We start from the raw sequence: 13,216 nt of genomic DNA on the forward strand, positions 1-13,216 counted from the left end.
GGAAGCGGCTGCCATCGGGCTCTCCCGGGAGCGGGAGAGGGCCCTGGATTACTACGGGCTCTATGACGAGCGCGGCCGCCCTTACAGTTACCCCATCGTGGCTGAGGAAGACCTGATGCCAGAGGATGATCAGAGAGCGACCCGCAACCTCTTCATCGGCAACCTGGACCACAACGTCTCAGAGGTGGAGCTGAGGCGTGCCTTTGAGAAGTACGGCATCATCGAAGAAGTGGTGATCAAGCGCCCTGCCCGCGGCCAAGGTGGGGCTTACGCTTTCCTCAAGTTCCAGAACTTGGACATGGCGCATCGGGCCAAGGTCGCCATGTCAGGCCGCGTTGTCGGCAGGAACCCTATCAAAATTGGCTACGGGAAAGCCAACCCTACTACCAGGCTGTGGGTGGGTGGTCTTGGTCCAAGTACTTCCTTGGCTGCCCTGGCGAGGGAGTTCGACCGTTTCGGCAGCATCAGGACTATTGACTACGTGAAGGGAGACAGCTTCGCTTATATCCAGTACGAAAGCTTGGATGCTGCCCAGGCTGCCTGTGCGCAGATGAGGGGCTTTCCTTTGGGCGGACCTGAGAGGCGACTCCGAGTGGATTTTGCCAAAGCAGAAGAGACGAGATACCCGCAGCAGTACCAGCCTGCACCGCTCCCCGTGCACTACGAACTGCTAGCGGATGGGTACAGCAGACACAGAAGCCTAGAGCAAGACTTGAGGGTGCGAGATAGGACTCCTCCGCATCTCCTGTACTCGGACAGAGACAGGAGCTTTGCAGAGGCAGAGTGGGCCAGCCCTGCCAAAACCGCTGAACGCAGAAACAACTTGGAAAGCTACAGCCGATCAGTGCGTAGCCGGAGCGGAGAGCGCTGGGGCAGCGACAGCGATCGCAGCGTGCCCAAACTGTGGGAAGAGAGGCGGAAACGCCGGAGTCTTTCCAGTGACCGTGGGAGGACTACTCACTCACCTTACGAGGACAGAAGCAGGACAAAGGCCAGTGGGCCAGCTTTAGACCGCAGCCCAGAGAGGGCTCGCAAGGAGAATCACACTACAGAATCCGGAGCCGAGAAAGAGCAGAGTAACTCCCTTCAGAACAATCGTCATGCGACTGAGGAGAAACCCCATCGTGAGGCATCCGATGCTCCCCAGCCTAAAAAAAGGGACAGCGAACGCAATCATCGAACTGGTGAATCGGAATCAAAAACTCACGAGGAGCCAAAATCTGAGACCAAAAAGCTAAAGAATTTGTCGGAATATGCTCAGACACTGCAGCTTGCTTGGAACGGGCTTCTTGTGCTAAAAAACAGCTGCTTCCCCACCTCTATGCACATCCTGGAGGGAGACCTCGGTGTCATCAACGGACTCCTTAAAGACCATTCGTCCGGCGGGAAGTTAACGCAGCTCAAAATTGCTCAGAGACTTCGGCTCGACCAGCCCAAGCTGGATGAAGTAACTCGCCGTATCAAACAAGGCAGCCCCAATGGCTACGCTGTGCTCCTGGCCACCCAATCCACCCCGGCAGGGGCAGGGGCTGAGGGGACCTTCCCTGTTGTAGAGCCTGGCTTGCAGAGACGGCTTCTCAGGAATCTGGTCTCCTACTTGAAACAGAAGCAGGCTGCTGGGGTTATCAGCCTGCCCGTGGGAGGGGCGAAGGGCAGAGACAGCACAGGCATGCTTTACGCGTTTCCTCCTTGTGAATTCTCTCAGCAGTACCTCCAGTCAGCACTAAGGACATTGGGAAAGTTAGAAGAAGAACATATGGTGATAGTTATAGTCAAAGACACTGCCTAGCCCACACTGTCTTTTCAAATTCCATGTTTTCTTTGTGTGTCACACAACCCAGTTGTTTTTAAGGCTGATCATTTTGGTGGAGGCTCAAAACACCTCGGCCAAAGTGGTAAGATTTTTAGTTTCTAATTAATTTTAATACCATTTAAATAGAGCCCATTTTATTCGTTTTTAATATGTGACACTGTCCGCTGTTGTTCTGTATTTTTATTTTTTAACTGTATGAAAAGTTGTCAGTAAAGCCTTGTTCACTGATGGATTTCTAAACTTGTGCGGTATCCTAGTTCTTACGGCCCAGGAAGGGCTGGTTCCCTGTGCTGTCGAGAGCTGGAAGGTGATGGTCCCAACCCGTTTCAGTTTCTCAGGCCCCAGTCTCTTGCACCTCCTCCGTCTCTTTATACGTATCCTGCAAGGTGGGAGGGGGAAGGGGGAGTTCTTCTTTGTGCTGTATGAGAGACTGAAAGGTTGGTTCTGTATCTTTTTTTTCTTTTTTTTTTTTTTTCTGTCCTGTTTGCTTTTTATTTCGTAAATTTGAGTCTGGATGCTATTGAGTCTCTGTTTGAGGATAGGTGCTTCCCAGGAAGCCAGCTACCAAGGAGGCAAATCCTGATCAAGAATAGAAATGTTTTTTATACACACACAAAAAAACCCCAAAAACAGTTGGCGAAGAGTTTGCTACTAAGGAGCCAACTCTGTAGTCAATTCTGTGAGTTCTGCGAGCACCCGCTACATGTGTCAGTCAGATACAAGTTCCAAAAATGAGGCTTGATATTCCTGGTTTTCATAGAAGAAAAAAAAAAAAACAAGCAGGAGGAAAAAAAAAAAAAAGTAATTTAAGGGGGAACCCTCTTGGGCCTGTATTAGATGTAGACAAGCAAATACAGGGCACAAAGGTTTTGGTGAACTGTAGGTGCCTGTTTGCACAGTCGATCATGTTGCACTATCTGAAATCCTTTATTGAAAGACAAACGGCAAAGTTTTTTTGCCTAAAGCTGAATCTCGTTTGCAGGCTTACAAAAAAAAAAAAAAAAGATAAATACGTCTGGCTGTCCAAAAATGTTATGTTACCACAAGTAACCTATGACTGTAGAAAACTCTGGAGATCAAAATTTGAGGTTTAAGATGGGATGGTTCCATCACCTTTTCTATCTGTGGTATGAGACAGCTGTTGAGGAGAGAAGCCAGGACATCTACACCTCTGATGGCTCAGTAATGTGGTACCTAGTTCAGATTTGAGTTAAAATCCACACTGTTCAGTTTGGGGATATTTTTATTTTTTAAAATGATGCCTGTAGATTTTAGGAGGCTTACAGAGAATTGTGTGGGATTAAAAACACTACATTTTAAAGTTTCTTTGAATTTGCAGGTTGTTTTTTGTTGTTGTTCTTGTTTTGGTGGTAAGCAAGTGAACAAAATCCTTGGAGAAGCAGTCTCTGTGACCAGTCTCTGTGACCAAGCGGACTCACTTGCTGACGGCTGCCAAAGGCCCTTTTAAAACTGTGCTCTCAGGTATGATCGGTATCAAAACCTATATAGCAGGGAGCATAACTCAGTCTAATGACGATTTTCATTCTTTTTTATTTTTTTAACCCTGCAATTTCACAGTAGGGACATCATCAGCTGATGATGTACGAGCGGTTGCTTAATTTAATAATGTATTGATATCAACAAGTATGGGTTGGTTGGTTGGTTGGGGTTTTTTTAACATTTAATACTGTGATTATATTAAAAGTAAATCTGATGAGTTAGTGTGATCATGAGGGGGGGTTAGTGTTTCACTTGATGGTGCATCTTCTGTACCCCAGAAAATGTAATTCTGTCCGTAAGGGCCCAAGTACAGCGACAAGGCCACAGAGGGTTTTGTCCGTGGTGTGCGGGCACGGTTCGGTGAGAGGCGAGCCGGCTCCTCTGCTGGGAGCAGCCGGGCTCCCGGAGAGCCCGTTCACACTGCGGAACAGAGAGGAGCAGCTCTGCTGCTCCCAGCAGCCAAGCCCTGTCTCTGGGCTCGCCGCACCGGGCAGCACAGCGCTGCCTTTCACCGCACTGTGGCTGCACGGCGCAGGGTAGCTGGGCTGCCCCTGGTTTTACACGGTTACAGGGACACCGACTTTTAACCTTGTGACCGAGTCCCCGATGCTGTTGTAATGTAGACAGTGCCAAATGTCAACAATTGTAACCGTTGAGTGTTATCTGAAACCAAGTGCTATTAAATACCCCTTATGGCCAGAGTCATAGAGTGATTAGAGCTTTTTGTCAGAGCATCCTACGTGTTGGAGGTGTCCGGTCAGTCTGAGGCGGAGCGTGCGGTGGGGCAGTCACAAATGCCTGGCTGGCATCTTGCTGGCAGGGAGCTGTAACTTGTGCTGCTGTGGAGCGACCTCGTGTGTGTTTGTCTGTGTGTACGTGTGCATATGTGTGTGCGTTAATGGTGGGCGAGTGTGGGGAATGAGAAGGAAAAGCATCAATACATGATAAAAGCTGCAACTGCCTGATGGCAAAGCCAGGGAACCACTAGAAATCCCCCCTCTGCCACTTTCCCTTTGAGACAAGGATATAATAAAATAGGGTGGTTTTGTTTAGAAGACGCAGTCATGGCTTTGGGTCAGATAAGATTTTTCATGATGGGATTTCTGTTCCCAGCGAGGTGGCCAACGGTTGTGAGCATGTGTGCATGGATGGAGGCCAAACAAATCTCCCTCCTACAAACAAATTACAAGTGTAAATGAGAAGTCGGAGAGTTTAAGGAAAAAACACGCAGGATAGAAGCAGCATGAGCCCTCTAACCTGGTGACCTGAGCCTTCCCAGCTCCCCAGCACGCAAGTGAGCTACAGCCATGGCTCCAACAGCCAGACTGTGCTGAGGCCGAAGGCCCCTGTCTGCCATCGCATGCCCTCACACACGCATCCTGGCTGGTTCCAAGGGAAACAGGCCTGAAAAAGGGGAGAGAGATAGTGATAGCAAAATAACACTACACCTGTGTCTTACACCTTGCAAGACTTGGCCCTTAAATCAGGATGGGATGGAGTTCTGGGAGAAGATAGGTTGCCGGGGGATGGGGTGGGGCGAACACCATGGCCTGAGTTGGGAGGGCTGAGACACTCGATGGTGTTGGAAGACGGTGGGTATAATGGTGCTGGGGGGGTTGCTGGGAGGTGGTGTCTCAGCCTGGTACAGCAGTGGCAGTATGATAATGGCAACAGGGTAATGGTCTCCTCTCTTTGAGGGTGATCTGAAACCCAAAGTGGGACCAGGGTGAGCGATGGCATATTTGTGGTCCGAGAGCATTGGTGTTTAGACTGAGTTGCTCCTTTTTTTTTTTTTTTAAAACATCCCTTCAGTAAATCTTCTGTCTTACAAAGCCTCTCCTTAACATCAGTGTTGGCTGTCCTCACTGCAAGAGGGCTGGCCCTAGGCAGTCTCCCGTGCCCACCATGCACATATGACCACTGCTGATGAGTGGCACATACCTTGATTACTGCCCTTCGCTAACATGCGGGTTAAACTCCTGACCAGCCCTGGGGTTTCTACCAAGCCCTGGCCTACACCAGATTTTTTTTGAACCACCACGCTGCAGGGACACACACGCAGCCTCCCAGGGCACCCGCACGCTGGTTACACAGCCTGCTCTACAGAAGGGTGTTGAGAACTGCCTGAGCTGTTACTCACGGGCTGGTCGCTGAGGACCATGCCGATGTGAGGACACAGGCTGGGGCTGGGCTTGCATCATGGGGGGAAATGCAGCATCCTTCCCACAAAGGCATTTGCGGGCAAAGTCTAGTCGGAGGTGTCCCTGCCCATGGCAGGGAGCTTGGAACTCGATGATCTTTAAGGTCGTTTCCAACCTAAACCACTCTATGATTCTATGAAAGGCATCTCTCTCCATTGCAGAGAGGTAGGTATATGTCTTAGCCAGCTGGCAGGACAGTTAAACGCCTCTTCCAGCCCCTAAGCCAAGCTCGGTAATACTGCAGATGTATTTCTTCTCCCATGCAACATGGTGTGTGTATTCAGAAAGATTATAGGACAACATTATGCTTTTAAATAGACTAAACCATGCTGCCAGGGGAAGAGGTGATTTTCCAAGCACTGACATTTCCCCCATCCCAAGCAGATGCAGAATTACGGCATCATAATTTGCAAACAAACCAACAAAATCCCTGCTGAATGCCCATTTTGCACCCAGCTGTTACAGTCACCCCATTCCCCAGCACTCTTAAATGATGCCCCGCAAGAACAAAGGAGGTAGCACAGGGTGCAGGCAGGCTCCCCCACGGCTGCATATTTACCTTTGGTGGCTCTGCCATAAGCAGAGGGGCCAAGAGTCTGCCCAGGACAGGTGGAGGGGGCTGCTTCAGTGGGTGACCAGCCCAGGACAGGCGGCAGGGCTGCTTTGGCAGGCTTGGGTGGGTGACCTGCAGGCTCCTGCAGCTGGGCACTGCCTCCTAACCCACAGGCTAAAACCCAAGAATGCTCCCTTTGCCTCTATTCAATCAAGTTAGGATAGGTGTTGGAGGGGAGGGATGGCACGTATACTTACAGTGGTCCAGATTCAAGTCATATTTATAAACAGGAGCTCCATCCGAGATGTTTTGGTTCTGTCTCACAAAACTAGTTGGTAAACTTCTCCGAGACAGTCAGCCCCAAAACAGCAACAGATGCAGCTGATTATAGCTGTGGTATAATGCCAGAACAAGATACGGACATCTGGCACAGCATCTCCCTCTGTTATTAGTAGTTGAGTACATGATTTATATTTTTTTTTCCTCTTCCTGAGCAGCACATTTTCTAAGGTAAAGTTGCATAAGATGTTTTTTGATAAGGCAGAGGCTGGCTTCCACAGCTGTTAGATGGCATATCCAATTTTCAATCCCCTCATTTAATCAGAATGCTGCTCCAATTGCTGGTCTTAAATGCTGTAGTAATCGCAACTTGTTCATCTTTATCGACTCTGTAGGGTACAATTATCCATTATAAGTAGTGGCAGAACCTTTCTTTTTAATTATTAACAAGCAGCCCTGGTTAAGTGCATTAAGTAGATGTGACGCTGGAAGGAAGAAAAGATATCCCTTCTCTTGGCTAAAAAGAAAATCCTTCCTCTTCAAGCAATGAAGCCTTGAGCCTTAGTTGAAACGAGCACAGTTCTTGGTGGAAAACTTGCTGTAGTGTCAAGGAATGAGAAGCCTCCAGCTCCCTTTTCTGCCTCAAACCCTATTCTGAAAGTGGCCAAAACAGAGAAAGGGTAAAAAGTTGAGTGGATGTTATCTGAACATCTGGGAATAAATAGTACATTTAGCAGCCTTGTCCAAGGAAGGAACGAGCACACTTACCTTCCCGTTCTGACTCGCAGAACTAAGCTCTGCAGTTGTGTGCTGGACAGTGAAATCAAACACTCAACTGCATATTTTTTTTATCCCCTTGTAAGGGCAGAGCCTCTTGTCGTGTACAAACAGGAGCACCTCATTTGCCTTCTGCCAGTGTAGCCACAAGGCAGCCTACGTAATGCCAAACCACGCGTGGCCGAGGTGGCCCAGTGCTGCTCCTGCCTTCTGACGCACACCAGCAAGGCAGTGAGAGCTCCCTGCAGGTCACCACACTTCCTGTACCTGAACCGCAGAGTGCGTATTCTGCCACATCTCTAAACAAAAATCACCGCCTGGCATTAGCAGCACCTTCCAGCTCCCACACGGCGCAGTGAGGATGCGGTGCCGCGCTGCCCACAGCCCCACCAAGAATTAAAGGCTGTCAGGCAAACCAACAAGTCAGATTCGAACCCGCGGGCGCTGTGAAATGTGTCGTGCAGCGCTGGGAGTCCCCGCAGACTGGAGCGGCGGGTGGAGCCTGCACTCGAAGAAATCTCTCCCCTTGTTTACTTTGCCCTTCCTCATTGCAGCCCGGCTGCTAGCTACACCTAGCTGCTCTCTGGCAGAGCCCCTCAGCTGCACAGAGCACCGCGTTTGCACGGGTGGCAGAGGAATGCATGGCTACAATTCACAGCCATAAACAGAGACAGGATTTGTATTTAATTTTTTAATAAATACACTTTACATTAAAGAAAAAGGCCTTCAATTTGCAGTTTCCACACAGAGGGCAAGAGGGAGAAAAAAAAAAAAAAGATTAAAAAACTTGAACCACAAAGGGCAGAGGGGAGAAAGAGGGTTCAAACTTCAATCCCAGATCCCTGTGTCTTCAGGAATACCAGGCTCTCACTGGGCCAAGCCAGAATCTCAGCCTCCCCCTACAGCTGGTATCACGGCGAGAATCTCCACTTTAAACAGCCTGTACTTTCAGTTAACAAACACCCCCAGGGCTCTTCCCTGGAGGACAAAAGCATCTGAAACACACTGGTGCACTAGCAGGTGATAACACCTGTTGCTTTTTTTTTTTTAAAAATAAAATCATATTTAAAATAAAAATATTCTCACTCCTCAACAATATTAGAAACCATGATCCTCTTATTTCACTTCGTAGTTGCATAAAAATGCCTCTTCTTTTAATTTTAAACATTTTTTCTCCCCTGAACCTACCCCATGGTAACAAGGTACTACAGGAATACAAAGTTCATCCCCTCTTTACTAGAACACCTGCCTTTTTTTTTTTTTTTGTTTTATATAAAACTATTTCTGTTCTTTAGGAAAGAACTTTATACAAAGAAAATATATTGTGAAATATCTTCAGAAGTTTCCTTGAAGAGGAGAGTCATCTCAGCCTAAAATAAAAAATAAAAAAAAAAGGCAGAGAGAAAAGAGGCCTAACCCCAGGTCTCTTTATTGTACAGCCTCAGACTTAGCCACGAGCCTCAAATGGACTCAAACCAAGACAGCGGATGGGCTGGAGTTCCTCAGGTTTTCCCAGGAGAAAAAAAGGTTGGGGTGCTCAGAATCGGTTTCCAATTTGGTCTCCGGTCTTCTGCTGGGAAGGGAGCATCTCCTCCTGCCAACACCCCGCCTGGCAGTCACTCCTCACTCATTCAGAGACAGGATTATGTCGTCCTCCAAGTCAGAGTTATCTGAGCTGTCAGCTGAAAAGGAGACATGTAGGTTATGTTCAGTTTGTGGGAGAACACAGCTGTCAGGGCTGCTTAGCAAGGCAACACATTCATAGTTACAAGAAATGTCCACCACCTGCTTGAGACCAGCAACTCCCCAGCAATGACAGAGGCAGCTAGCGCCATTAGTGCATTTCAAATCAATCAAAAGCAGTTAGCAAATCTGCACCAGAGCTTTCTCTCCCTGGTTAAAACAGAGGGTCAAGAGGAAAGCAGCTTTAGCAAGTGCAGTTTCCATTAGCTGGCAGTTTCTTCCCCCCATGAACTGATGGGGAGGACACCAGCAGCAAGTTACCTGCACGTGAGCTGCCTGCACGACTTACTATGCACATCTAAGTGCGACACCTCTTCACGCTGGGTCTGGACAGATCTGGCAGTCATTCCTCACAGCTGTTAAATGAAAGCAAGCTTGACAGTTCCACCAACCTCACGTGGTGAAATATGGCCTCCGTATAACGTGCATGGGGCTAATTCATTATGTAGTAAGTCAGACTCAGAGTTTCTCAGCGTTAGGTTCTTATTGGCCTGTCGCTCCCCTCTGCACAGCACAACCAAGGACCTCCCAACAGAAGGGGAAGCAATCTGTACACAACTAGAACCTTCCTCTAGCAACCCAAAGGTTTCTGTGATGAATTTAACTACATGGCACTCATTAAAGGTGACCTGAAAATTCTGCTTTTCCCGGTTTTCTTTGTTGTGGTACAGAATGAAGACATGAAAGGATTTGCCAGAAGCAGTCACACACACACTTGCTTTTTATCTTTAAACATAAGATCTCTCCTCCCTCAGTTGTGCAAGAGGGAAGTGGTAGCAGCTCTGGCAGCAAGTGGTCTCCTGCCTTACCTTAGAGGTGACGCTGGTTCTTTTTCTTATGTGAATTCATTGGATGCTGCAGTTAACTAGGTGTTAAAAATAGTTAAAAAAAAAAAAAAAGACACCAAGACTTCCTCTTAGCCATCTCAGTTATACTGGATCTCTAAAATGCCTGCAGGTAAGCAAGGCCTTCTGGAAGGTTCACCCCCTTCTCAGATGCTTTCCTTAAGAAAAAAAAAAAATCACAGGCAAGCAGCAGAGGGCACAAACCCTTTCCCCCAACCCTCCTCCCTGAAGATCAGCCAGCTGCCCTTCCACTGTGATCTGAGGGGTCATCAGTGCTCCCAGAACAGCTACAGCCATGTAAGAGGACTTGCAAAAACACCAGCCAGTGCTGCAGCAGCTACACTTACGCAGTAAGAGGGAGAGAAGCACAAGTGAGACAACACTCCAGAAACTCCGGAGAAGAAGAGAAGCTGAAAAAGTTGTTGTTTTTTTTAAACACCAGAAGCAAGCTTTGAAAAGCAATCTCCTAACTCTTTCTTCTCCAGTCCACCACACAACCTTCCAATTTTGAGCTCCATATAAGTCTATAAGTAAACCTGATTGCAGCTAACTGCTTGGAGAAGCTTCTAGACCTGCCTTGAAGTTGCCATTTTCAATCACAGAAGAAAAGAGGAAACTAGTCAGCTACGCTGCTGGTGAGAATTCCATATCTCTCTTCCATCCTATGTTACAAATGCATTTCCAAAAGGACACTCCACTGGCCCAGGAAATAGCTCTTGAAAGATCTGCACAAAGCATAAATTGCTTTGGACAAGACAAGCAGATCCACCCTCCCCAAGGTGATGACAAAGAAGGGGAAAGACAAATTTGTACTTAAAAGGTTCTCCATGGATTATTCCTGCAAAGGAAATAAAACCTCTGCTAAAGCACAAGGAACCAAAGCCACTGTTTCAACTGTTGTTTGAATTATTTTGTTTTGAAGCACACCCACTGTATGTTATGGAGGCTCATCTAAAGTACAGCAAGGGTCTGCAGTAGGAAGCACTCAAGACATATCACCATGCTTCAGACTTGTACTTTGCAACAGTGTCAGTGCCCTTACAACTTTTAATTCTGGAACACAGCATAAGCAAAGGAGTGGGGTAAATTTTAATTGCTCTTGCCCGGTGAGAAACAAAAGCAAACCAGATGAAGTTGAAATCACAGAGAAGAAGCCACAGAACCCCACTTATCAAATACATGCAAGAACCACACATACACCAGCCTGGCAGAGCTGCACACCCTGCTTTAAGTTCCCAAAGATGCTGCTAAGCAACCCAACAGCCACAGGATGGGCTGGCTGCAGCTCCACAGCAACACCAGATCAAAGTTCTAATCAAGTGGTTCTATCCATAAACAGTGTACAGACGTGGCCGTTTCATACTACATAGTGCTCTGCAGAGCACCCTTAAAAGAACTAAGTGTCAAGTGGCACCTTTTTTTGTTACGGGAATAGTTATTGAAATGGCCTGAAATTCCCTTCCATTCCATCCCTTGGACAATTCAAGTTACAGCGCTCTGGGTGCTCTCTTAATAGCTTCTGACCCTGCACCCCCTGAGGAGGCAGAAGTGGAGTTGTGTCAAGAAGGTCCTGCCAGCTACTGGGACAGGCAGAAGTTATCTGCAATCCCAAATGCTGAACTGCAATATGCTATTAATGAATTTGAGCTATGTAAATGTCCTATACGGCCCTGCATTGCATACCTACTGCCTTCAAGAGAACAACAGACTGACCCCAGAGAATAACTCTGGCAACCTGATGTGGCCACATCCTTAAAAACAACTGAGCTACATTCTAACAGACAAGAGGGACATGAATGAGTCTGCCAGCCCAATTAGTGCCAAAACAGAGACCCGGCATGCTTAATCCTCCAGTGCGTTGGCAGAGAAGATTGATTCCCACCTCAGCTCTCACATTAATCTCCTATCACTGCAGGACTTCAAACCCCTTGCACACTGTAATGACTTATCCTTACCAACCTTTTAACTTATGGTAACTACAATATCCCCATTTTACAGCTTGGAAGTTGAAAAGAATTAATTGGCTTGGCCACACATACTCAAAAATTGTGCTGCAAAAAAGGGAACAGAATCTGGTGTCATAAATCCCAAGCCTGATGCCATCCTACTCACTTTCTCTTCCTTGTGAAGCCTTTTTCCAAACTGAATTGCAACATAAGAAGTTCAGAACTTACTTTCTTATACACACACGTACTTTGTTAACTTTTCAAACCTCTGTATTTGTGGAATGCCAGAAAGAGAGAACAATTTAAATCTTATCCCAAAAGTTACGTTAGCTTGAGAACAGTCTAAAAAAGGAAGTGAAGTCAGAAATGCAATGTTGGTTTCTCACTTTAAGCAATTAGAAGAGAAAGAGTAGCACCAAGGACCCAAAATGTTTCTGTGTCCTTACAGGTACAAATAAGGCAGAGAAGACAGGTGAGGTAACAGTTCAACCAGCGTCCCCTTAAAGGGCAGGACAGGCAAGCAATCAGACAAGGCTTCTTCACATAGAGTTCCTTGGCCTGCCTTTAAGTTCTCACACACACACCTGGGAGCACTTGCAGAAAGGAGAGACCTTCCTTTCCAAAACTCACAGTTGTTCTCTCAGATAAGAGCTGTTTTTACTGACAGATTACTTTGAGAGGGCACAGCTGAACAAGCATAATCATTTGTGCCTTTCATATCAGCGAGGGGAAAAGTCAGCTAAATCATTTCAAGGAAGACTTAGATGTTGCATATTTGTCAGGACATTAAACAGGACAAGGTCACCTGTGGTCACCAAGCTGGGCACACACTTACTGTCTCCAAGAATCAGCTCAACTTCCTCATCAGCATCAGAATCTTCATCTTCTCCCTCATCTCCCTCTTCCAGGAGGTTGGCAAGCTCCTCATCATCGGAGGGAGAAAAGTCATTTTCTCCATCCTCACCAGCATTCTCATTGTTCTCATCCTCCTCCAGCTCAGCCTCCAGCAGCTGGTCCGTATCTAGTTCATCAAGGTCATCTGTATCATCATCATCTTCATCATCATCCTCTTCCTCTTGCTCTTCTTCCTCCTATAAAGACAGCAAAAATAGTCCATTGCAGACATTAGAGCAAAGGTAAAATGGGGTAAGAATAATTGAAGAAAACATACCTATAGTTTTCACTTCTCCCCATATCCAGACATCACACGTCATTAACACTTTCCTGTCACCCATATAAACACTTTCTCTCCACAAATACAGAACATGACACATGCTAGGTCATTTGCAGGCCTGCAAAGTCTTATCTGCAAAATGCAACACAGGTACCATTGGCTCAAGCTCCTCTCCAGTACTGGCCATCAACACATGTCACCACAATGCACTCTTGAGAAGGACATGCATAAGACCTGTTAATCCACGGCTTTGTTGCTAGTCTTGTACAAACTGCTTTAGTTTCAACTGGACCAAACCCTCTACTTTGCGTCAAACAGCATGCAGCATGGATGTTCAGTCTCTCAGTCATTCCTGACTCAGATGAGATGCAAAACATAGGGAAAG

The 13,216-nt window shown here is 47.1% G+C and overlaps 2 protein-coding genes across 2 annotated transcripts in view; one reads left to right on the forward strand and one right to left on the reverse strand.

Moving 5' to 3' along the window:
• The first annotated feature begins 13 nt into the window (after window positions 1-13).
• Window positions 14-2,053, forward strand: RBM15B (RNA binding motif protein 15B). The gene has a single exon (XM_009891259.1). It carries the CDS (start codon window positions 116-118, stop codon window positions 1,787-1,789), a length of 1,674 nt encoding a protein of 557 aa, XP_009889561.1. The 5' UTR covers window positions 14-115; the 3' UTR covers window positions 1,790-2,053.
• Window positions 2,054-8,399: 6,346 nt separating this feature from the next.
• Window positions 8,400-13,216, reverse strand: part of VPRBP (Vpr (HIV-1) binding protein) — a 48,283-nt gene continuing 43,466 nt past the window's right edge. Inside the window, exons 22-23 of the mRNA XM_009891260.1 lie at window positions 12,493-12,748; window positions 8,400-8,805 (exon numbers count right to left, since the gene is read on the reverse strand). Of these exons, the coding sequence (XP_009889562.1) occupies window positions 8,747-8,805; window positions 12,493-12,748 (315 nt within the window). The 3' untranslated portion in view covers window positions 8,400-8,746. The remainder of the gene's footprint in view (window positions 8,806-12,492; window positions 12,749-13,216) is intronic.

This window comes from Charadrius vociferus, unplaced genomic scaffold (assembly GCF_000708025.1).
Source record: "Charadrius vociferus isolate BGI_N301 unplaced genomic scaffold, ASM70802v2 scaffold758, whole genome shotgun sequence".
In the NCBI taxonomy this organism is placed as follows: domain Eukaryota; kingdom Metazoa; phylum Chordata; class Aves; order Charadriiformes; family Charadriidae; genus Charadrius; species Charadrius vociferus.

Coding starts and splice junctions, on each gene's coding strand:
- RBM15B (XM_009891259.1), top strand. CDS start 116: ATGCCAGAGGATGATCAGAGAGCGACCCGCAACCTCTTCATCGGCAAC.